Source organism: Delphinus delphis, chromosome 14 (assembly GCF_949987515.2).
Source record: "Delphinus delphis chromosome 14, mDelDel1.2, whole genome shotgun sequence".
Lineage (NCBI taxonomy): Eukaryota > Metazoa > Chordata > Mammalia > Artiodactyla > Delphinidae > Delphinus > Delphinus delphis.
In genome coordinates this window covers 43,166,441-43,189,722 of record NC_082696.1, presented here as the reverse complement: position 1 = coordinate 43,189,722, position 23,282 = coordinate 43,166,441, and the positions used below count along the sequence as shown (strand labels likewise).

The 23,282-nt window shown below is 32.6% G+C and overlaps 1 protein-coding gene across 1 annotated transcript in view; it reads left to right on the top strand.

Moving 5' to 3' along the window:
• The window catches only part of KPNA5 (karyopherin subunit alpha 5), a 49,065-nt gene extending 25,783 nt beyond the window's left edge, over positions 1-23,282 (top strand). Inside the window, exons 8-14 of the mRNA XM_060030045.1 lie at positions 4,164-4,263; positions 6,871-7,034; positions 9,057-9,135; positions 11,017-11,142; positions 11,713-11,840; positions 14,789-14,967; positions 19,750-23,282. Of these exons, the coding sequence (XP_059886028.1) occupies positions 4,164-4,263; positions 6,871-7,034; positions 9,057-9,135; positions 11,017-11,142; positions 11,713-11,840; positions 14,789-14,967; positions 19,750-19,937 (964 nt within the window). The 3' untranslated portion in view covers positions 19,938-23,282. The remainder of the gene's footprint in view (positions 1-4,163; positions 4,264-6,870; positions 7,035-9,056; positions 9,136-11,016; positions 11,143-11,712; positions 11,841-14,788; positions 14,968-19,749) is intronic.

Genomic DNA, 23,282 nt, shown 5'->3' with positions numbered 1-23,282 from the left:
ACATAAATAGACATTTCTCCAAAGAAGATATACAGACTGCCAACAAACACATGAAAGAATGCTCAACATCATTAATCATTAGAGAAATGGAAATCAAAACTACAATGAGATATCATATTCCACCAGTCAGAATGGCCATCATCAAAAAATCTACAAACAATAAATGCTGGAGAGGGTGTGGAGAAAAGGGAACACTCTTGCACTGCTGGTGGGAATGTGAATTGGTACAGCCACTATGGAGAACAGTATGGAGTTTCCTTAAAAAACTACAAATAGAACTACCATATGACCCAGCAATCCCACTACTGGGCATATACCCTGAGAAAACCATAATTCAAAAAAAGTCATGTACCAAAATGTTTATTGTGTCTCTATTTACAATAGCCAGGAGATGAAAACAACCTAAGTGTACATCTTCGGATGAATGGATAAAGAAGATGTGGCACATATATACAATGGAATATTATTCACCCATAAAAAGAAACAAAACTGAGCTATTTGTAATGAGGTGGATGGACCTAGAGTCTGTCATACAGAGTGAAGTAAGGCAGAAAGAGGAAGACAAATACCATATGCTAACACATATATATGGAATTTAAGGAAATAAATGTCATGAAGAACCTAGGGGTAAGACAGGAATAAAGACAGAGACCTACTAGAGAATGAACTTGAGGATATGGGGAGGGGGAAGGGTAAGCTGTGACAAAGCAAGGGAGTGGCATGGACATATATACACTACCAAATGTAAAAGATAAGCTAGTGGGAAGCAGCTGCATAGCACAGGGAGATCAGCTTGGTGGTTTGTGACCACCTAGAGGGGTGGAATAGGGAGGGTGGGAGGGAGGGAGACGGAAGAGGGAAGAGATATGGGAACATATATATATGTATAACTGATTCACTTTGTTATAAAGCAGAAACTAACACACCATTGTAAAGCAGTTATACTCCAATAAAGATGTAAAAAAGAAAATGGTAGGAATGTTCTCTTCTATTTCCTGGAGGAGTTTGAGAAGGATTTCTTTAATGTTTAGTAGAACTTACCAGTGAAGCTGTCTTGTGCTGGACTTTTCTTTATTGGAAAGTTTTTGATTACTGGTTCAGTATCTTTTATTGTTATGTATCTATTTAGATTTTCTGTTTCATCTTGAGTCATGGTAGTTTATGTGTTTCTGAGAACTTGTTCATTTCTTCTAGGTTATCCAGTTTGTTGGCTTACAATTGTTCATAGTATTCTCTTATAATTATTTGTATTTCCGAAAGATAAGTAGTAATATCCCCACTTTCATTCCTAATTTAAGTCTTTTTTTCTTTGTCAGTCTAGGTAAAAGTTTGTTTATTTTGTTGATTTTTCTTTCAAAGAATCAACTTTTGATTTAGTTCATTTTCTCTAGTGTTTTTCTCTTCTCTATTTCATTTATTTCTGCTCTTTATTATTGCCTTCCTTCTGCTAGCTTGGGGTTTTGTTTGCTCTAATTTTTTTAGTTTCTTAATTAAGATGAAGGTTTATGTTATATTTTTTTGAGATCTTCTTTTTTCATGTAGGTGTTTTCAGCTATAATTTTTCCTCTGAGCTTTCACTGCATTCTGTAGGTTTTAGCATGTTGGGTTTTCATTTTCATTTATTTCGAAGTATTTCCTAATTTCCTTGGAAGTTTTTTTGACCCATTGGTTGTGTAAGAGTATGTTACTTAATTTCCGCATATTTGTGCATTTTCCAATTTTCCTTCTTTTAGTGATTTTTTGTTTCATTTCGTTGTGCTCTATATGATTTCAATCTTTGAAAATATATCAGATTTGCTTTGTGATCTAACATGGAGTGTACCACTGCACCACTGGGGAAGCCCTATATTGAGGTTTTTAACAATGATTCTATAGCTGTCTATTTCTCCCTTCAATTCTGTCAATTTTTGCTTTGTATGCTTGCTCTGTTGCTATGTGTTATAACTTCATGATGGATTGTCATTCTTATCAATATATAATGTTCTTCTTTATCTCTTAAACAATTTTTGACTTAAATCCATTTTTCTCATGCTAGTATAGCTCCCCTGGCTCTCTTTGGATTATTACTTGCATGGAATGTTTCTGCCACCCTTTCACTTTCAACCTGTTTGTATCTTTGAATCTAAAATGAGTGTCTTGGGCTTCCCTGGTGGTGCAGTGGTTGAGAGTCCGCCTGCTGATATGGGGGACACACGTTCGTGTCCCAGTCCGGGAAGATCCCACATGCCGCGGAGCGGCTGGGCCCATGAGCCATGGCCGCTGAGCCTGCAAGTCCAGAGCCTGTGCTCTGCAGCGGGAGAGGCCACAACAGTGAGAGGCCCGCGTACCACACACACACACACAAATTAAAATAAATAAATAAATAAAAGGAGTGTCTTGTGAGTGCATTACAGATGGTTCATGAATTGTTTTTGTTTATTTCTGTTTTTTTTAAATGCATGCTGCCAGTCATTGCCTTTTAATTCTAAGTCAAGAGTTTAGTCCATTTACATTCAGTGTAAATACTGATGGGGAAGTACTTCTACCATTTTGTTGTTTTCTATGTGTCTTATGGCTTAAATCTTTTTTTGTTCCTCAGTTCCTTCCTTCTTGCCTTCTTTTGTGTTTAATTGATTTTTCTTTTTTTTGGTAATATACTGTATTGATTTACTTCTCATTTCTTTCTTAGTATATTTTTTAGTTACATTCTTAATGGTTGATCTAAGGAGTACAACTAACATCTTAAACTAACAACAACTTTGAATTTATACCAATTTAGTCTCAATATTATACAAAAACTCTGTTCCTTTACATCTCTGTCGTACAATAAGTTACTGTTGTCACAAGCTACATTATTAAACATTGTGTGCCTGTTAGCATAGATTTGTAATTATTGCTCTATGTATGTATCTTTTAAATCATAGAAAAAAGAGAAATTATGAACCAAAAATAAAATAATACTGCCTTTTACATTTACCTGTGTAGTTATTTTTAGTTATGTTATTTCTTCATATGGCCTTGAGTCATTATTTATTGTCCTTTTATTTCAGGACATTTTAGTTATTATAGTTATTCTTATAAAGCAGATCTACTAGTGATGGAATTTCCTCAGCTTTTGTTGTTCCTTCATTTTTGAAGTGTAATTTTGCTGGATATAGAATTCTTCTTTGACAGTTTTCTTTCAGCCCTTCAAATATATTATTGCCTTCTGTCCTCCATGGTTTTTGATGACAAATCAGACATTCATCTTAATGAGAGAGTTCCTGGTTAGGCAAAACAAAGGCAAGCCCTTCATTGGTCCTTCAGGGAGTACCCAGACAGGTCAAAACAGAGAAACACAATTCCTTGGAAACAAGTCTCCATAGCCCCTTTTGGAACCAGAACTCACAGTGGGAACTCCAGCTTTTGTCTTCAAGGCTGCTTCCAGGCTGGGGAGGGTATTGGGCAAAGGCAAGTTATATTGCCAGAAAGCTCTCCTACCACATTTCAGCCGCTTCCTGATTAAAAGTTTACTTGCTTATTGTGAACTTTTACTTTCTTGGAGAGTTCTGATAAAGTTGATTCTGACAGAGTTTGCAAAATTTTTTTGGTGTTTTGGGGAAGGATAGGCCCCCAGAGTTCCCTTCTCTACCATTTTTGCTGAAGTCACTCCAGAACAAGAATTTTTTTTAAAGCTAGGTTCTCTGTACTTCTAGCAGGTTGATAGCAGGTTGCAGATGAAAATACTAAGATAGGCAATCTGTTTAAAACAAAACAGAAGAAAACAAACTCTCTCTTCTCAACAGCTGATCTTCATTCACTTTGACTCTGTAGTTCTTACTTCATGAATTTGTATAGTGTATTATTTTCACGGTTAAAAAAAGTAATCTAATAATATACTCTTTTTAAAATATATAGAAATTAATAAGTCAGTTTACCATAGCACTCTTTATTTTGAACATGTTTTATATCTTGTAAGAATCCATTCAGGTCATATTTTTAAAATTTTCAAAATAGAGCTGTGATATGTTTATTTTTGTTTCTGGAAATATAATGAATTTTTTAAAATTCCTTTTCCTATTTTACCAGGTCGGTTTGAATTCCTTCTAAAATATATTAAGAATTTTTATGTTATGATAGTAGAAAACAGCTAAAGAGGAAAAATGAATGTAAAGTGACAATTCCTTTTTTCTTTTTCTTGGCAGGTTATTAACAAATTCAAACAGACTTACAACAACCAGAAATGCAGTATGGGCCCTCTCAAATTTATGTAGAGGCAAAAATCCTCCTCCAAACTTTAGTAAGGTATTTGTAAAATACAAAAATTAAGGAATCTGTCTACATAAACTTTTAAGTCTCCTTATTATAGAGTTTTAGAGATTAAAGGGACTTTACTCTTTTTTTAGTAATTACTTTTTTTATTGACTAGACAATATTTGCACATACATAAAATCAAAAGATATACAATGGAAAGGCTCACTTTATTTTCCAAAAAAAAATGTCTGCCAAATATCTAAGACTAACGATTAACAGTCTTTTAAGTAAAAATGATATTCCCATGGGAAAAAATAGCTAATTCAGCTTGTAACTCAAATGAGTGTTTTTCCTGGGGATCACCATCTTACTTTTTTGATATGCAGAAGTGTTCTATGTGTATTCCCCATTTTATCTCACAATATATTCAGAAGACATATATTCAAGGGTTGAGATTTAATAAAATCAGTAATTTTTACTGCTTCTTCAAGGTTATTCTTCCTCCCCACTTTTAACTACAAGTGTGTGGACATGAAGAATACAAAGATCTGTGGTACATTTTGGTATCACTGCTTTGATTTGTGCAAATGTGCTGATAGTTTTACCCACCGTTTCTTTCTTTTTTTTTTTAATGTCTTTATTGGAGTATAATTGCTTTACAATGTGCGTTAGTTTCTGCTGTATAACAAAGTGAATCAGTTATATGTATACATATATCCCCTCTTTCTTGTGCCTCCCTCCCACCTTCCCTATCCCACCCCTCTAGGTGGTCACAAAGCACCTAGCCGATCTCCCTGTGCTATGCAGCTGCTTCCCACTAGCTATCTGTTTTACATTTGGTAGTGTATATATGTCAGTGCTACTTTTTCCCTTCTTCCCAGCTTACCCTTCCCCCTCCCCGTGTCCTCAAGTCCACTCTCTACCTCTGGATGTTTATTCCTGTCCTGCCCCTAGGTTCATCAGAACCTTTTTTTTTTTTTTTTAGATTCCATATATATGTGTTAGCATACGGTATTTGTTTTTCTCTTTCTGATTTACTTCACTCTGTATGACACCCACCATTTCTTTTATATTTTTCATGCAAATGTCAACAAAATGAAAAAGGCCAATTATGTGTTAGTATAATTATGAAAATAGTTTTGGCATTAAAGACCCCCTAAAGTTTTCAAGGGGGTCCATGGACCACACTTTGAGAGCCACTGCCCTACAACACTGCTTAATATCTACCTAATTCCCTCTTCTTTAAGTCTTTGCTTAGAAGTTACCTGTTCCATGAGCTCTACCCTAACTACTGTATTTAGTGTAATCTATCACTATCCCCCAGCCACAGACCCCCACATTTTACTTTCATTTTTTAACACCTTTTAACATAATATGTGTTTATTATTTATATTAACTTAAAAAAAAATCTTCCTCTAAAATGTAAACTCTTTAGAGTTAGGAATCTTGGTCTTTTTTGTTTACTTACATATTCCAAACTTACAGTGTAATATCACATTAATAGGGCTTAAGACTTTTGTTAAGTAAATTTTCTGTGATTTTCTATGAGACAGATTCCTTTATCATTCAGATTTTTTTGAAATTTTATTTCCACAATCATATTTTATATTCTCAACAATAATTTTGTTTGTTCTTTGATGGCTCATCTTCATGTAGAATTTTGTTCTTTTATGGTTTCAGCAAATGTTCTTATCTGTGGATTTATAATTTTGGAAGTTTTCTTTTTTCTGATGTCTGTCTACATTTTTGTTTTGTTTATTGTTTGTTTGTCTTGATCTCTTTCCTACTGGAGGCTCTCCTCATATATCTGGTGATCCTTGACACACTGGAAATACTCAGGAGGCAGACACTAAAAAGCTGATTGGAAGATGGGTGTACAGGCTTGTTATCTTATGGGCTTCATTGTAGGATAATTGGGCAGCAAAACCATATTTTCTATGAGGAACTCAAAATTTCAGTATGTTTTCTAAAACTGTTTTGTTTCTCTAGAGACAGATTTTCCACTCTCCTATTGGAAGGTGGGTAGATTGGGTTGACTAGGTAATACCACTGGAGATCTGGGAGCTGGGAATTGCAAGAGGGCTGGAAGTTTTCAATTCAATCAGTATGTAACTTTTACTTAATCTCTATAGTTTCCAATCCAGTGTTTAATTTCAACCTCCTCTATGCTTGATACCCCAAAATTCAGTTTCTGTAGTTCACCAGTTGTGGTCAGGTATAAATGTCTACTGGACTCCTCAAAGATGAGATTTGTATTGCTATTTCTTCTTTTCCTTGTTTCTGAGAAGCCAGAAACAAATGCTTTTATTTTACTTTCTTAAAACTAGAACTCTGTAGGACTTTGTTTTTTAAATCATTGAGGGTGTGTGTGTATGATTTGGACATAGACAGGGCATCCCAAATACGTATTTAATTATTTTTAAGAACTTTAAATTACCACATATCTTATTCAATATAAGATAAATAGGAATCATAATCAGTTTCATATTTATATATAGTTTTCATGATCATAATTTTAAAACAATAGAATGTCTTAGTTTCTCTGGTATTTTTGTAGCATTAAATTTTCATTTTAAACAGAGTAGAAACAATTTTCCTAAAGAAACTTTGTTTTAGATAGAGAAAAATTTTAAATACTGGCTCTTTCTTCCCTTCCAGGTTTCACCTTGCTTAAATGTCCTGTCACGATTGTTGTTTAGCAGTGACCCAGATGTATTAGCAGATGTGTGTTGGGCCCTTTCTTATCTCTCCGATGGATCCAATGATAAAATTCAAGCTGTCATTGATTCTGGAGTCTGTCGAAGATTGGTGGAACTTTTGATGTAACTATAATTTATGGTTAATAAGTGTATGATTGTGTTTTAAGTTTAGCAGTTAGAGTAATGGCCTTCTAAACATCTCAAGAATCAATATCTTCAGGAAGGATTGAAAAGCTACCAAGTCCACTCTGCAGAATAGCTATAATACTGAGAATTTGACCCTTAAACTTAGTTCTTATATCCTCTATTTGGAACTAATCAGTTTGTTAATGAATTTTACTAGTTTTAATCTCTTCAGGAATGGGCGGGACTTAATTCAACAAGTATTTATGAAATGCCTATTACCTGCTAGTTTTGTGCAATGTATTAGTGATATATGGAATACAGTTCCTGCTCTCACAGAACCAATAATCTAGTTAATTGTTCATTACAGTAATTAATTTGTGTATAAGTCCGTGCAGTGAAAAACATTTAGTATTTCACTTGTATTAAAGATCATGTTTCTTTTTGCTGGGCTGTTATTGCTACCTTCTTTAAAAAGAACAGATTTGCTTTACAAAGAAGTTAAAAAGTTGTAAGAAAACTTGTTTTAGAAAGATATTGTAGTTTCCTCATCCTCTTCTTTTAAAAAAGTGTATAATCTTTCATCCTTTCTTCTTTTGTCAGAAAACCATTAGGTAGGCCTAAACAAGGTAGATGGTAGAAAAAGAGAGGTTCGATAAGGGGTTGTAGCCCTAGCTTGAGGACAGCATCTGAGGAGGATGGGAAGGCAGATCCAACAGGGGGATCAGATCAGGACCCAGGTTAAGGATGGCACCCACTAGAGCAGAGCAGGTAAGCAGGCTGGAACAGGGGTTGGAGCCAACACACTCTGGGATAGGATAGCAGCTTAGCTGGATCAGAAGACTGGTCATATATAGAGAGATTATGATCATGGAAGCCAGCTTCTTATTCTTAGAAAAGGGAGATATACATATGAAAAGGAGAAAAGCCAAAATAATCTTGTGTTATTAGATCTGAAATAGAGGTATCACTGTGAACTCATGGCTTTCATCATAAAAAGATAGATATAGAAAAAAATGTATATGTAAATATATGTGTATATATGTTATGTGTCCTCTTAGGGGCCTGAGAGCAGTGACACATCTGTACTAACAAGATGAGCACACCAAATGCATAAATCTTGGTTTTTAAACACTATTCTCCACCACATAGAGTTAACAGGTTCTTGAAGAAATGACTAACTCCAGGGCTGGGACTGAGAAAAAAATAAGATGAACCCAGAAAGTAATGAGTACTCAAAGAATAGAGAAATGTCAAAAGCCCACAGAAGTCCACTTGAAGGGACTCCTACTGCTTAAACCTGGGATGATTTGAGCATTGAAATAAATTGTAGTAACATAACTTATTGAATAAAATAGGAATCCATGAGTCCACACTAAAATAAGTAGATAGATCAATAGATAGAAAAGACACATAGTTGAAGTGATAGCATTAGAAAATCATCATGGGCAACAATACTAATAATTATTAATAATTCAGACAATAAATATCAAGATATGCTAAAACTTATGGTGAAAGTAGGTTAAGGAATGGGATTTTACATAGTCTAAAAGTAGTATTTCTTCACAAAACAATTATAAAGGGAAAAACAGTAGTGTTAAAGTGAAGAAATCTGGGAGACACCATCTTAAGTGACCAGAGGCCAGTGCCACTATAATGGACAAAATAGATACCATATGCCATCCAATACTATGTAATGAAAAGACTGTATAGCTTTTGTGACCTCAGCCAAAAGCATATAACTTGGTCTTAATCACTGAACAAAAAAACCCCCAAATAACTAGCTTGTGATTGTCAAAGGGAAAACTAAGGAACTGTTTTGAGTTGAAAGAGGCTAGAGAGACATGGGTGCAACACGTGATTCTGGGTTAGATTCTTTGTTATAGGAATATTACTGAGATAATTAGTGAAACTTGAATGGGATCTCTGGGTAGAGAGTATGCAAGAATTTTCTGTACAATTTTTGCAAATTTTCTTTAAATTTTAGTATAGTATGTAAGTTCATATTTTTATTACTTTTAGGCACAATGATTATAAAGTTGTATCACCTGCATTAAGAGCAGTTGGTAATATTGTGACTGGTGATGATATACAAACACAGGTGAGTTCAGACTTTAATGTGATGAACTGGTGACATAATGAACTTTAAGAAGTTTATCATGTTTCATACCACTTGATTACATATTAATCAAGATGTTATTACCATAATTATGCAGGCATCTACAATGTGACAGTAAGCATATTTTTGATAGTAAGCAATCCATCTCAGATACCTCTATCTGAAAGCACTATCCTAGACCTATATTGATGTAAAGAAGTACAAGATAGGAGTTCAGCTCTTGAGGGGTTTACAGTTCAATTGAGGAGAAAATATATATTGAAACAAAGCAAATTACCTGAGGTAGTATGTTTGCTGAGAACTGATTTGTCAGTAAATAGTATAAAAATTTAAAAAAGAGATCAGTGTGCTGAGAACTCTGTAGATTCTATAAAGGAGTTGGAACTAAAGCTAAATCTTAAAAGTGGAGAAGAATTTCAGCAGACTAGAAGAAATTCATGTGACTGTAGGTACAGAGACAGACGTGTGAGTTATGTTTAAGAAGCGTGAAACTTGACTGGTAAAGAAACTGCTAGTGAGATGGTGATTGGTTATAAATAGGTTAAAAGTGGGGTTGGAAATGGAAGGGCCTTTTATAGTAAATTGAAGACTGATTATGAGAATGGAAGGAATGATAGCAAGGAAACATTTCCAGATTGGTAACTAACTCTGTGTGTGTGTGTGTGTGTGTGTGTCTTTGTCTGCCTATCTTGGAGGATGGTGAGGTGTCAAGAAAAAAAGGTGTGTTGTCAGATTGACTTCAGATGTGGGGTGGTCTTTCTTGAAGACAGAAGCTTAAACTCTGAAACATTAAATCCTCCTTTGTTTGCCATCATAAAGTAAACTTTTTATTCTAATCTACATTCTTTCAGTTTTAATATTTTAAGGTCATATTTAGATACTTACCTTAGTTATCAAACAGATCTTTAGAAATTGATAGTTATTAATTTAAAATAGCTCTTTAAAATAAAATGCACTTCTAAACATACACTGTTTTGAGCAGAATTTCGGTGCACTGCTTCATATGTTTTTAACCAAGTAAACTTAATGTAAATCATTGTGGGTACTGTGAAAATGGAACATAATTAATCTTGCCATGGAATAAAGAATGTAAAGAGACAAAGCAGACTATACTTACTTAGAAAAGGAAAATGGAAAATGGAACAGTAAAAATTTTAATGAAACAAACAGACTTATACACATTAAGGTTTCGTAACAGTTATGGAATTAGATACTTTCAGACTGTTTGAGATATGTTGATAGACAGATATATTTTTCCCTGTATATTTTTTTCATTTGGCAAAACTTAGAGGATGGTTGCTGACCAATCACTAAATCTCTCTTCAAGTAGTTGTATCAGTCGAACTGTGAATGTATTTGTAAACTTGAAGGACACACCTCTGAATATGCTGCTTTTATTTGCAGATGAGTGGATTGAGAGCAGGGCACCTCACTACACCAACATTGAACAACTTTTGGCAAATTGGGAGGGTAGAAGACAGCAAGTGCTTAAGTTTTACTTTGAGAGGAATTGCTTTTTTCTTTTTTCTCAATGCAGTTAATGATTTTTAATGCAGAATGATTTTTGTGTTTCTAAATAGTATTTTTCTTTGAAGTTTTGAATTTTATTTATTTTTTATACAGCAGTTTCTTATTAGTTATCTATTTTATACATATTAGTGTAGCTGTGTCAATCCCAATCTCCCAACCACTACCACCCCCTGCTTTCCCCCCTTGGTGGCCATACGTTTGTTCTCTACATCTGTGTCTCTATTTCTGCCCTGCAAACCGGTTCATCTGTACCAAATAATTAGTATATTTTTGTGTAGTTTTTCTCCAATAAAACTTTCTATTTCCATTTTTTGTTGTTGTTGTTTGTTTTAGGTAATTTTAAATTGCTCTGCATTACCCTGTCTCTTACACTTATTGAGTAGCTCAAAGGAGTCAATCAGAAAAGAAGCCTGCTGGACTGTTTCAAACATCACTGCTGGAAATAGAGCTCAGATTCAGGTAAATACCTTTCAGATCTGAAAAAACAAGAAGATCTCAGGAGTCATTTTGGGCGAAAGTCAGCATTTTATCAGTGATTTGTTTTTAGTGAGTTACTAAAAAAAGATTCTTAAAAGATTCTTGAAAAGTGTTTTAAAAACTGGACTTTCCTCCTTTAAAATAATAACATTTACTTGTAGTAGGCATTCTAGTACCGTGCCTGACATTTAGTCTTTAAAAAGGGATTGAATTTTATTAGGCTTAAATATAAGTTAGGCAATGATCTTCCTCTCAAAGCTTTTAAATAATGATTTGTTAGTGTCCCATCAAGCTCCTTGAGTCAGTGATGACTAATGCATTTTGATCAATCATATGTTGGTGCTTTATCATCTTTAAAATTTATATTCTGCTAATATATTCTCCAGTCTTAAAAAGAAAGTATGTGAAAGTTTGTTGGAAGATTGGAAATAAAATATTTCCAAAGGTGTTTCCAAAAAGTCATTTTAAAGCCAACAAGTTTCAAAATTCATCTACTTCCTAATATTTTTAAAATAGTATTTGCATTGATTATGATTATTTTTTTCTCCTCAGGGTGTTATAGATGCAAATATTTTTCCTGTATTAATTGAGATTCTTCAGAAAGCAGAGTTTCGCACCAGGAAAGAAGCAGCTTGGGCGATAACTAATGCGACATCAGGAGGCACTCCAGAACAGATAAGGTGTGAAACAGATTTTTTAAACTGTTTTATAAATGTAAATAGGACAAAATTTCAAATAATACATATTTTTTATTTGTTGATGAAACTAAAACATTATTTCTAAGTTTCTTAAGCATTTCTAATATGAAATGACAGCATTTGTTATATCAGTTATTCATTCACAGTGGTTTATTTTTTTCATTTAAAGTATAATTAACATCATTCTCCTTGGCAGACTACTTATGAAAAATCAGAGGTTTAAAAAATCGAAGAAGCCTGTGTTAATTTGAAAAATATACTATCATGGGCATTAAGTATTTTTTAGGTCATTAAAATCACATGCATGTAACTTTATAAAATGGCTAATAAATTTAAATATCCACTTATTTAAAATAAAATTGAAACAGACATTCCTAATTGGTTGTTAGCTTTACCTATGGATAGTGTCTCACTTTTATTTTTCCATAAATTATTCTTTTTTTTTCTTAGGATAGCTTTTTGATTCTAGCCTTTTATTGTTTATTTGTTTCTTTTACTAACAATATAAATAATAGGTATATGGGCTTTGAAGTCAGCCTGCTTTCAAATCCTGTTCCTTTAATAAAAGATGTGTGACCTTTACAAAGTCATTTAGTCTCTCTAATCCACAGTTTTCTTCATTTTTTAAATGGATTCAGTAATGGATAGTACCTTGTGGTAGTATGTTGACAATTAAATGTAATTTGTACATTTAAAGTGCTTTAGCATGGTGCCTAAACGTTAAGGTCTGTACTAAGATTAGCTATTATCATTATTATAATTTATTATAATTTTTATTATCAATTCCTAAATCTCTTTTCATCTTCTGCTTTCACTCTTTTTTTTTTTTTGGCTGCACCTTGTAGCTTTCAGGATCTTAGTTCCCTAACCAGAGATAGAACCCATGCCCTCTGCAGTGGAAGCACAGAATCCTAATCATTGGATTGCTAGGGAATTCCCTGCTTTTACTCTTTTTTCCTTGATAGCAAAATTCTACTTTGCAATTCTATAAAAGCCTGACTTCCTACAGAATCTTCTTGTTCTGAGGATCCCTTCATGAAACTCAGGACTTTTTAGGTTTCTTGAAGTGACTATTTAGGAAATATTTTCTAATGCATATTTGATTTATTTCTTAATTTATAAAACAAGAAGTCAGTCTGCTATGCCATTTTACAAATCATGTAGAGGATTTTGAAATCTACTTATTGGGAGATCATTGTCTATTATTGCCTTCATTTCTACTGTTATCTTCTTTTCTCAGATTCATATCTCTACATGTTGATAACATCTGTCTGCTTTTTATTTTCCATTCCTCTTCTTTGATTTAATTAGTATTATTTCCATTTCATTTGTGTCATGAATACAAGCAGTAATAAAACAAGGTCTTTCATTTGTTCTAACTTGTATTTTTTTTAATGCTGGTGTTATTTTTATGTGCTTAGGGGCCCAAAGTTTGTCCACCTATAAACAGTTGTATTTTTTTCAATTTATTTTCATCTTTGTGTCTGTTCCGTATATTATTCCTTAAAATGTATTAGTATGGGGCTTCCCTGGTGGCGCAGTGGTTGAGGGTCTGCCTGCTGATGCAGGGGACACGGGTTCGTGCCCCAGTCCGGGAAGATCCCACATGCTGCGGAGCGGCTGGGCCTGTGAGCCACGGCTGCTGAGCCTGCGCGTCCGGAGCCTGTGCTCTGCAACGGGAGAGGCCACAACAGTGAGAGGTCCGCGTGCCGCAAAAAAAAAAAAAAAAGTATTAGTATGAATCAGGTGTCCAAACTGAGATCATTATTTTTCTAGCCAGTTTTCACTATTTCATTAACTCTACATATATGGGAAGAAGTCTTGATCTCAGATAAGGTTCAGCATGCATATCACTAATATTTACTGAGTGCCAGTTGTTGTGCTAAGTCGTTTCAATTATTGAGCATCAGCAGTGCATCAGATACTTTCAAGTATTTTCTTTTCTTTAACTTTATAACTCTGTGAGATAGTTATTCATTCAGCAATTATATTTGATCAGTCACAGTAATAATAGTATATGGCAAGTGAGTGCTCCAGTGAAGGTATGCACATTTAAAAAAGCCAGGGGGTGGGGGGATGGAAACTGTTACTGAATACCTGCAGTATTCTTACAGCAACCTTCTGTGTTTGGTACTATTATTATTCCCACTTAAGATGTGGAAACTGAGGCACAGAGAAGTTACTCAAAAATCACACAACTAATAAGGAGTGTAATTAGGACTTGAAGCCATGCAGCCTGGCTTTAGAGCATATTTAATATGGACTTCAGGACAATGCTTAATGTGGACTTTTTGCCAAGTGAACAAATCAGTTACTTTAAGGAGCTAATAACAACTAGAAAAGGAAAAAAGCATTAGGAAATGAGTAGAATAGTTTTTGTGATCATTATTTATTAAAATTATTCACAACATGGCCTGTTTTGCTCCTAGAAGCCGTCTATGCTTCTGAAACATAGCAGATGTTTTAGAACATTAACTACAATTGTTTTTGTGGGAAATTTCCTGAAGTTTGATTTAGATGTCTTCTCCATCTTCATTTCTACCTATCCCCATATGACTCCATGTGTTTCATGGGCTAACTAACCATAAAAATCAAAACCAAAAATAAACCTTGAGCCCATTATTCTTAGTGCTCATATGCTATGCAAAAACAGGTGTAAGTACCAATTTGCTTGCATGTATTTTTTTCTAATATTTGTAATACCATTTATTGCTAATTATGTTAAATTATGAAACTAGGAGAGTAAGAATTTTCAGGTTCCTATGTAAGTGAAAATTTAAATTTTTTGATGTTTTAGATTGTATAGGAATACTTAATTGTTTATGTAGCATTTCGCTGAAGAATATTTTCATGTCATTGCTATAAATAATATTTATTTAAATCTTTTAAAATGTTTTTTCCCCACTTTTCTTTTTTTAATTACTCTGAAGGTATTTGGTAGCCTTAGGCTGCATTAAACCACTTTGTGACCTATTGACTGTTATGGACTCTAAAATAGTCCAAGTGGCTTTAAATGGACTTGAAAATATTTTACGTCTTGGAGAACAAGAATGTAAGCAGAATGGAATAGGCATTAATCCATACTGTGCCCTCATTGAAGAAGCATATGGTAAGCAGTCAAAAATTTATAATTACTATCAATTTTTTTAATTGAGATACAAGTGATATATTGGTTTCATGTATATAACATAGTGATTCAATATTTGTATATACTGCAAAATGAGCATAATAATTTTAGTTCATGTCATGAAACATAGTTAAAAATTTTTTTCTTGTAATGAGAACTCTTCAGATTTACTGTCTTAGAAGCTTTCAAACATATAATACAGTATTATTAACTATAGTCCCCATTGCTGTACATTACTTCCCCAAAGCTTGTACAAACTAGAAGTTTGTGCCTTTTGGCAGCCCCTTTCACCCATATAATTCACCCCCCACCTGCTGCCTCTGGCAACCGCCAATCTGTCTGTGCTCTGTATCTATGAGCTCGTTTTTTGTTTGTTTGTTTAGATTCTACATATAAGTGATATTATACAGTATTTGTCTTTATCTATGACTTGTTTCACTGACTGTAATGTCCTTAGGGTCCATCCAGGTTGTTGCACATGGCAAGATTTCCTTCTTTTTTATGGCTGAATAATATTCCACTGTGTGTGGAATGAATATATATATATATATATATATATATATATATATATATACACACACATATACATATACATTTTCTTATCCATTCATTCTTTGATGGATACTTAGATTGCTTCCATGTCTGGGCTATTGCAAATAATGCTGAAGTGAACATGAGGGTTCATATATTTTTTGAGTTAGTGTTTTCATTTTCTTCAGATAAATGCCCAGAAGTAGAATTGCTGGATTATACAACACTTATATTTTTAATTTTTTGAGGAGCCTCTGTACTGTTTTCCATAGTGGTTGCATCAGTTTACATTCCCACCAACACTGCACAAGGGTTCCCTTTCTCCACATCCTTGCCAACGCTTATCTTGTCTTTTTCATAATAGTTATTCTAACAGGTGTAAAGTGATACCTTGTTGTGGTTTTGATTTGCATTTCCCTGATGATTAATGATGTTGAGCATCTTTTCATGTACCTGCTGGCCATCTGTGTATCTCCTTTGGAAAAATGTCCATTCAGATCTTCTGCCCATTTTTTAATTGGATAGTTTGGTTTTATGCTATTGAGTTGTATGAATTCTTTATATATTTTGGATATTAAGCCCCTACCAGGTATATGATTTGCAAGTACTTTCTCTCATTTCATAGGTTATCTTTTCATATTATTGATGTTTTCCTTTGCTGTGCAGAAGTTTTTTAGTGTGATGTGGTCCCACTTGTTTATCTTTACTTTTGTGGTCTTTTCTTCTGGCATCAACTTCAAAATTCAAAAAACCATTGCCAAGACCAGTGTCGAGGAGCTTACCGCCTATATTTTCTTCTAGGAGTTTTATGGTTTCATGTGTTACATTTGAGTCTTTAATCCATTTGGAGTTAGCTTTTGAGTATGGTGTAAGATGGTGGTCCAGTTTCATTCTTTTGCATGTAGCTATCATTTTCACAGCATCACTTATTGAAAAGACTGTCCTTTTCCCCCATTGCATATTCTTGGCTCCTTTGTCATAAATTAATTGACTATATATGTGGGTTTATTTCTGGGCTCTCTACTCTGTTCCACTGATCTGCTTATATGCCAATACTATACTGTTTTGGTTATTATAGCTTTATAATATAGTGTGTAAATCAGGGAACATGATACCTCCAGCTGTGTTCTTCTTTCTCAAGATTTCTTTGGCTATTTGGGTTCTTTTGTGGTTCTGTACAAATTTCAGATTAATTGTTATATTTCTGTGAAAAATGCCGTTGGAATTTTGATGGAGATTGTATTGGATCTGTAGATTGCTTTGGATAGTATGAACATTTTAACAGTATTAATTCTTCTAATCCATGAGCATAGAATGTCTTTCTGTTTATGTGTGTCTTCTTTAGTTTCTTTCATCATAGTTTTCATGGTACAGGTCTTTCATGAACCTCCTTGGTTAAGTTTATTCCAAGGCATTTTATTCTTTTTGATGGAATTGTAAATGGGATTGTTTTCCTTATTTCTCTTTCTGATAGTTTGTTACTAGGGTATAGAAATGCAACAGATTTTTGTATTGATTTTATATCCTGTGGCTTTACTGAATTCATTGATTAGTTATAACAGTTTTTTGGTGGGGTCTACAATTTTCTGTATATAATATGTCATCTGCAAATGGTGACAGTTTTACTTCTTCATTTCTGAATTGAATGACTTTTCTTTTTATTGCCTAATTGCTCTGGCTAGGACTTCCATTACTATGTTGAATAAAAGTGATGAGAATGGACAATCTTGTCTTGTTCCTGATCTTCGAGGAAAAGCTTTCAGCTTTCCACTGTTGAGTATGATGTTACCTGTGGGCTTGTCATATATGGCCTTTATTATGTTAAGGTACATTCACTATATACCCACTTTGTTGAGAGTTAGTCAATTCTTAATTATCTACCATAGGCATTTTCCCCCTCTAATTCTATAAAAATATTTTGTGTAAAAGCAGTATAATATTTTTGATATCTTTTTTTTACAGTTACCCTTAATTCTATTATCCTAACAATTTCTTTTTATTATTTACCATCCTTTTTACATTGTCCTTATGCAGAATTAGTTTACATTGATGTAATTGCAGTCCATGTATAGTTTGGTGTTCTACTTTCAACATTTTGGAGAAATTTTACATTTTCTCCAAACAATACATAATTTCTATGATTTGCATAATTTTCTGTGATTTGCAATAGCCACATAATGTTATAAAAAGAGAATGTTGCCTGCTGTTTTAGCCATATTAAGTGGGGTTTTAGCCACACTCTTGTAGTTGACCATTAGTTTGTTTCCAATTCGTTTTGCACTTTACATATGCCAAAATAAACATCTTTCTGATGCTTATTTTTTAATATTTTTATTAAAAATATATCATTAATATATTTTAATATTTATAATATACAAATAATACAAAATATACAAAAATATAATATTTATTAATATTTTTCTTCTGTTGAGTTAATACTTGGGGATAAAATTTCAAGGATATTATTGCTGAGCTTGGGCACAAACTTCTTTTTAAGTTTTTGATATGTTTTCTCATTTTGCTTTCTGAAGGCATGTTACTCGGCAGTGTCACTGCCTCTTACTTGTTTTGTTGATTTTGCTGATTTAGCCAATGTAAAATGGTACCACCAAGTTGTTTTTATGTGTTTCTTGTTTTATTTCATGTAGAAAGTGGTGTGTATTTTCCATGTGTTAGTATATTTCCTTATCTCAATTACATCTTTATTATACTTTGTCCAGTTACCAACTTGTCATTTTTTGTAAAAATTTGAATTTTATTTTATAGTTTATTTTAATACAGCTTTTCTCCCATCCTTTTTACCTTTTTAATTTAATGAGATAAACTGTGTTCTTTTATAATTAATAAATGGTTCAGCCTAATATTCTATTCCTTCAAAGTTTACAAAGTCATTGTCCTCACAGAGATTTGATGAAAATTATTTTATTTATTGGCTAGATTTTTCTGATTGGAGTCTTAAGATATTTAACTTAACTCACATGGAATTTATTTTAGGATAACACATGAATCTAAGTCAGTATTTTTTCCTCTCAATATATTTCCATTAAATATTCACTTTCTGTCTTAAGTCCTATTATATTATATGGTTGAGTCAAGCTTTTATTTGTGATTCTTGAACCAAGCCTGGGAGATCACTTTGCCTTTATTTCAAATTATATAATGTCAATGGTTAAAACATCATATAAATAAAAGTTATCAATCACTGATATAAGAATATTTCCTTACTACAATCATTATTTTGATCCCAAGTTATACTAGAGTTTAGGCTATTCTATGATTGTATATAGATATGACTACTTTGCCTATTCCTTATATCCTGCAATCATATAATTGAAGAGGTTTATCTGTAATAAGTGAAAAAGATTTTTAGCATCACCCAGACTTGTATGTAGATTATTTTCTTGTGAGCAATAAACTAGAGCACTGTAGATTCTCCTTATACTATTGAAATGAGCTTTTTCAGTTTCACTTATAGGCTGTATTGGATTTGCAAATAGTATTCATTTATCCTTATTGATACCTTTTGGCTCATTCTGTGAGAGAACTTGTGTGGTAGCTTGCTTGTATTTTAGTTTTTTTCTTTTTATTTTGTTGCTTTCCCTTTTTGTGCTTTTTATTTAGCACAGTTACTCTGGGAACAACTTGTGGAGTTACATAATGTAAAACTGTCATTTTAAAATTCAGAAACTAAAGTACAGAGGAACCAAACTTATTTGGGAAAAATCACACAACTGGAAGGGTGGAGTCTATGATCTTCCTACTCCCCAGCCTGTGCTTATTCTTCATACCACATTGCCCCATTCTTTCATTCTTGAAGTATAAGGCATAAGTGTTGGCTATCAGTATGTGCAAAAATTAGATTAAAGTTATGATATCACTTATATGTAGAATCTAAAAAATACTACAAACTAGTGAATATAACAAAAAAGAAGCAGACTCTTATAGAGTAAACTAGTGGTTACCTGTGGGGTGGGGGAGTGGGAAGTACAAACTATTGGGTGTAAGATAGGCTCAAGGATGTAGTATACAGCACAGGGAATATAGCCAATATTTTGTAATAACTGTAAATGGAAAGTAACCTTTAAAAATTATATTTTCATCTTTTTAATTAGATAAAAATAACAATCCAATTGCCAGTGGACTGATGGATGCTATTGATTCATTATTTTGACTTAAATGTATGTTGAAATTCGAGTAACAACTTTGTTTTTGACATATGCTTTGCGTTAATAGGCCTGGATAAAATCGAATTTCTTCAAAGTCATGAAAATCAGGAAATTTACCAAAAGGCTTTTGATCTGATTGAACATTACTTTGGTGTAGAAGATGACGACTCCAGTATTGTACCTCACGTGGATGAAAACCAACAACAGTTTGTATTTCAGCAGCAGGAAGCACCAATGGAAGGGTTTCAACTTTAACTTGGTAGGAGGAAAAATTAATGGCTAAAAAGGGTAGCTTCAGATATCTCCCTTTTCTTGTAATGTCATTAGGAATATTTGATGTGTTTTTATGTAGAACAAAAAAGAGACGTTAATGCACTTTTAAAAAGCAAAACAAAACAAGTTTCCATCCATATGCAACCTTTTATTATAGTTTTGTTGTTATTTTGGTGTGCCTGTATATATGTCTTTCATTGTTTTTTTTGTATCTATTTGTGAACAGTTAAATACATTATGAGATTATTTAATAATTTAAGCCTGAAAAGGAAAACTTTAGTAAAGTATTACAATAATGGTTCTGAATTTTTCTAGCATTCTTAGAAACTGCACATTAGCAGTACAGCTGTCGATAATTGCATTTTGGCAGTAAGTTTGATATGCCCATTCTTTACTAAATCTACCTCTCAAAGCAAAAACAAAACAAAAGAGCTTCAGAAGCATGAAACAGAGAAAAAGCTAAATTAGAATGTGAAAATAGCTATTACCTTAAATTATAAATCACTGTGCTGTAAGTTATACTTTGCAAAAAAAAAATTACTACAGAAAACCTGTAAAAGTTACTTACAAAATACAGAAGAAATATTGTACTGATAATCAATTAAAATGTGGCAATTGTGAAGAAAGAAGCTGTTCTTCATGTTGAACACATTAAAATGATTACACAACATTTAAATGTTTGTGTTTTTAACATATAAATGCTATTATATTAGTATATTTTGTATTTTGACCAAATATGCCAACATTTTTGAAATAGTGTTCTATTATTTTTTCACTGCTCATTTTAAAGAGCATCATGAGATGCCATCATGAATCTAAAGTAGTGCTGCATAGCAAAAATAATACTGTATTCCTTTCTCTGATTTTTCAGAGCAGTAATTGAGAAGTTTCACTTTCTATGTAATAATGAACTTAGGTACTTGAATGGCAAAATTCTCCTGAAGAAATCACCTTGTTATGTGTTAAATTTTATTAAATGGACTTAATGGTTTGGACACAAAAGGATGCTATTCATGAAAATTACTAAGGATTCTTTAATTGGTTGAACCCTATATTAGGATTTTTTTCCCCTTTGGTGATCCTCAAAGGGTCAAACTGCTGCTTGTTAATGAACCATTGTATTAGATTACATTTGTATCAGATTTGTCAATATAATGTATGTGTTTATGTATTAACAGCAAAAACCTCTTCATACTGTGAAACTTTAAAAAAAAGTTTCAATAGAAAATTATATATATATATTTATTTACAGATACATATATATGTGTGTGTCTGTGTGTTTTTCTCACAGTACTATACTTGGTAGTTTTCTAAGCAGATATGGTACTGTTGAATCAGTCTTTTCATTATTATAGTTATGTGCAGGCTATTTACATTTCCAATTGTATACCTAAAATACTTGTTTAAAAATTAGTTTACTGATGTTTTAAGATGGGAACTAAAAGCATTTTTGATATGATTCATAGTCTATTCTGTAAAGAAGGTTTCATTTATGATAGCATTTATAATGTTTCTGCTGGAAATCAGAGGTATGTTACAAGAAGGAAATGTATATAGGAGTACTTTTAAATAGTATGACACTTTGTAAATTAAATATCATGAAACTAAGCTTTTGGCAAGACACTTAAAAACCTACAAGCTATACAATACAGGTTTAAATGGTGTCCACAATGCTGACTGCATCTGCCAAACCTCTTTTATATTGTTAAGTAGAAGATTGTATCTGTGCCCTTTTTATTGTAGTAGAAGTTATGAAGTTCAGTATATGTATATTCAAAAGAACAGGGTAGTTATATTAAAGATCACCAAATTGATGGTGAATTTATCAGATAAACACTTTTTTGTGATGCAGATAGTTTATAAGTATCAGGTGACAGGGTGTTCCACTCTTTCTAATCAATTGAACTTGTTAATGCAGCATAATTCATAAACTAACCAGCTGTGCCTGCTTTTTTTTTGAGGACCCTGTAGTCACATTAATAAATCTTTAAGCTAAGTCTTTCAAACAAAATAGTTCTTACAGAAGGAAAAATAATAGAAATAATAGAATGACCTTTGAGGGGAGGATTTTTAAATTTTTGCCAGTGAAATAAGCATTATATCTCTAAGTATAGAATTTGACCATATTTTAAGCATTTATATATAAAATTATATTTAATTCATTGGATCTGTTACTTGGGTAATTAATTTGATTAGATGTGAATGCAAGGGGTAATATGTAATAGTTGGTGTGGTGATGACTTTATTGAACCAATACTAGCAAATACTTTGTTCCTACAAATTTTTTTAATATGACTACTCTTTTCAAATGTACTATTTTAAATGCTCCAAAATGTATTTTCATTAATCTTCACTGACCCTTGTGGGAAAAATTTTCTTTTTTCAACTTGCTTTCCTAAGATTTATTATATTTTAATCCGAGAGAAACTGTGCCAAAAAAAAAACAATGAAAACATGTTGTAAAAGGGCAATGCGTGCAACATTAATGTAAAAATCAAGAGAATACTTGAAAGAGTCCTTTACATTTATTGAATTAAATTCGGTGTTTTATTTTTGTCTGAATTTGAATTTTTACTAGCTAATCTATGCAATTATGCTTACTTGTTTTATATTTGTAAGTACTTGACTCAATGCCCTGGGGTTTTTTTTACTCTAAGTTTTATTTTGAAAATTGTTCCTAGAACTTAATTTTTAGTGTCATTTTGTTCACTTGCTGGTAGCACTAGAATAAGCAAGCAAAAAATAAAAACCAAAAAAAAGTGATAAAATCTGTTGGCACAGAAACAGCATATCATTTGGTAACTGTAAAACCTATTTGCAGATAAAGGTTGATTTTTTGGATAAAGGACTTTTGTTGGACAAAGCATTACCTTTGCCTTCGTATTTTTTCTTCTCTCAAGAAGGAGCATTATGGATAAAGTAATTATAATACAAAGTCTTCGTGGATTTTTGTTGCTGTTCTAAATTCAGCAATCTACTGGCTGCTTTGTGAAACTGTGAAATCAAAGTAATTGTTGTTAACCTTTACTCATTTTAGTTCATAGCATTACTGTTTTATGAAATGTAACATATTAGGAGCCAATATGATGGATCTCTAAAAGGATAATGCATCTTTAAATTCTAATTGGGAAGTGGGATGAGGGGAAGATATTCTTGCCAAACTAAATAAACCAACATTTGAGTAGTATGCAATATTATGAAATGTTACAGCACTATATTAAAAATAATAAAATACTATTTTACGATTGCATTTATATGTGTTTCATTTGTTTTCACTTATGATTGTATATGCCTAATAAAGCAAAAATAGATGCCCTGATTCATTAA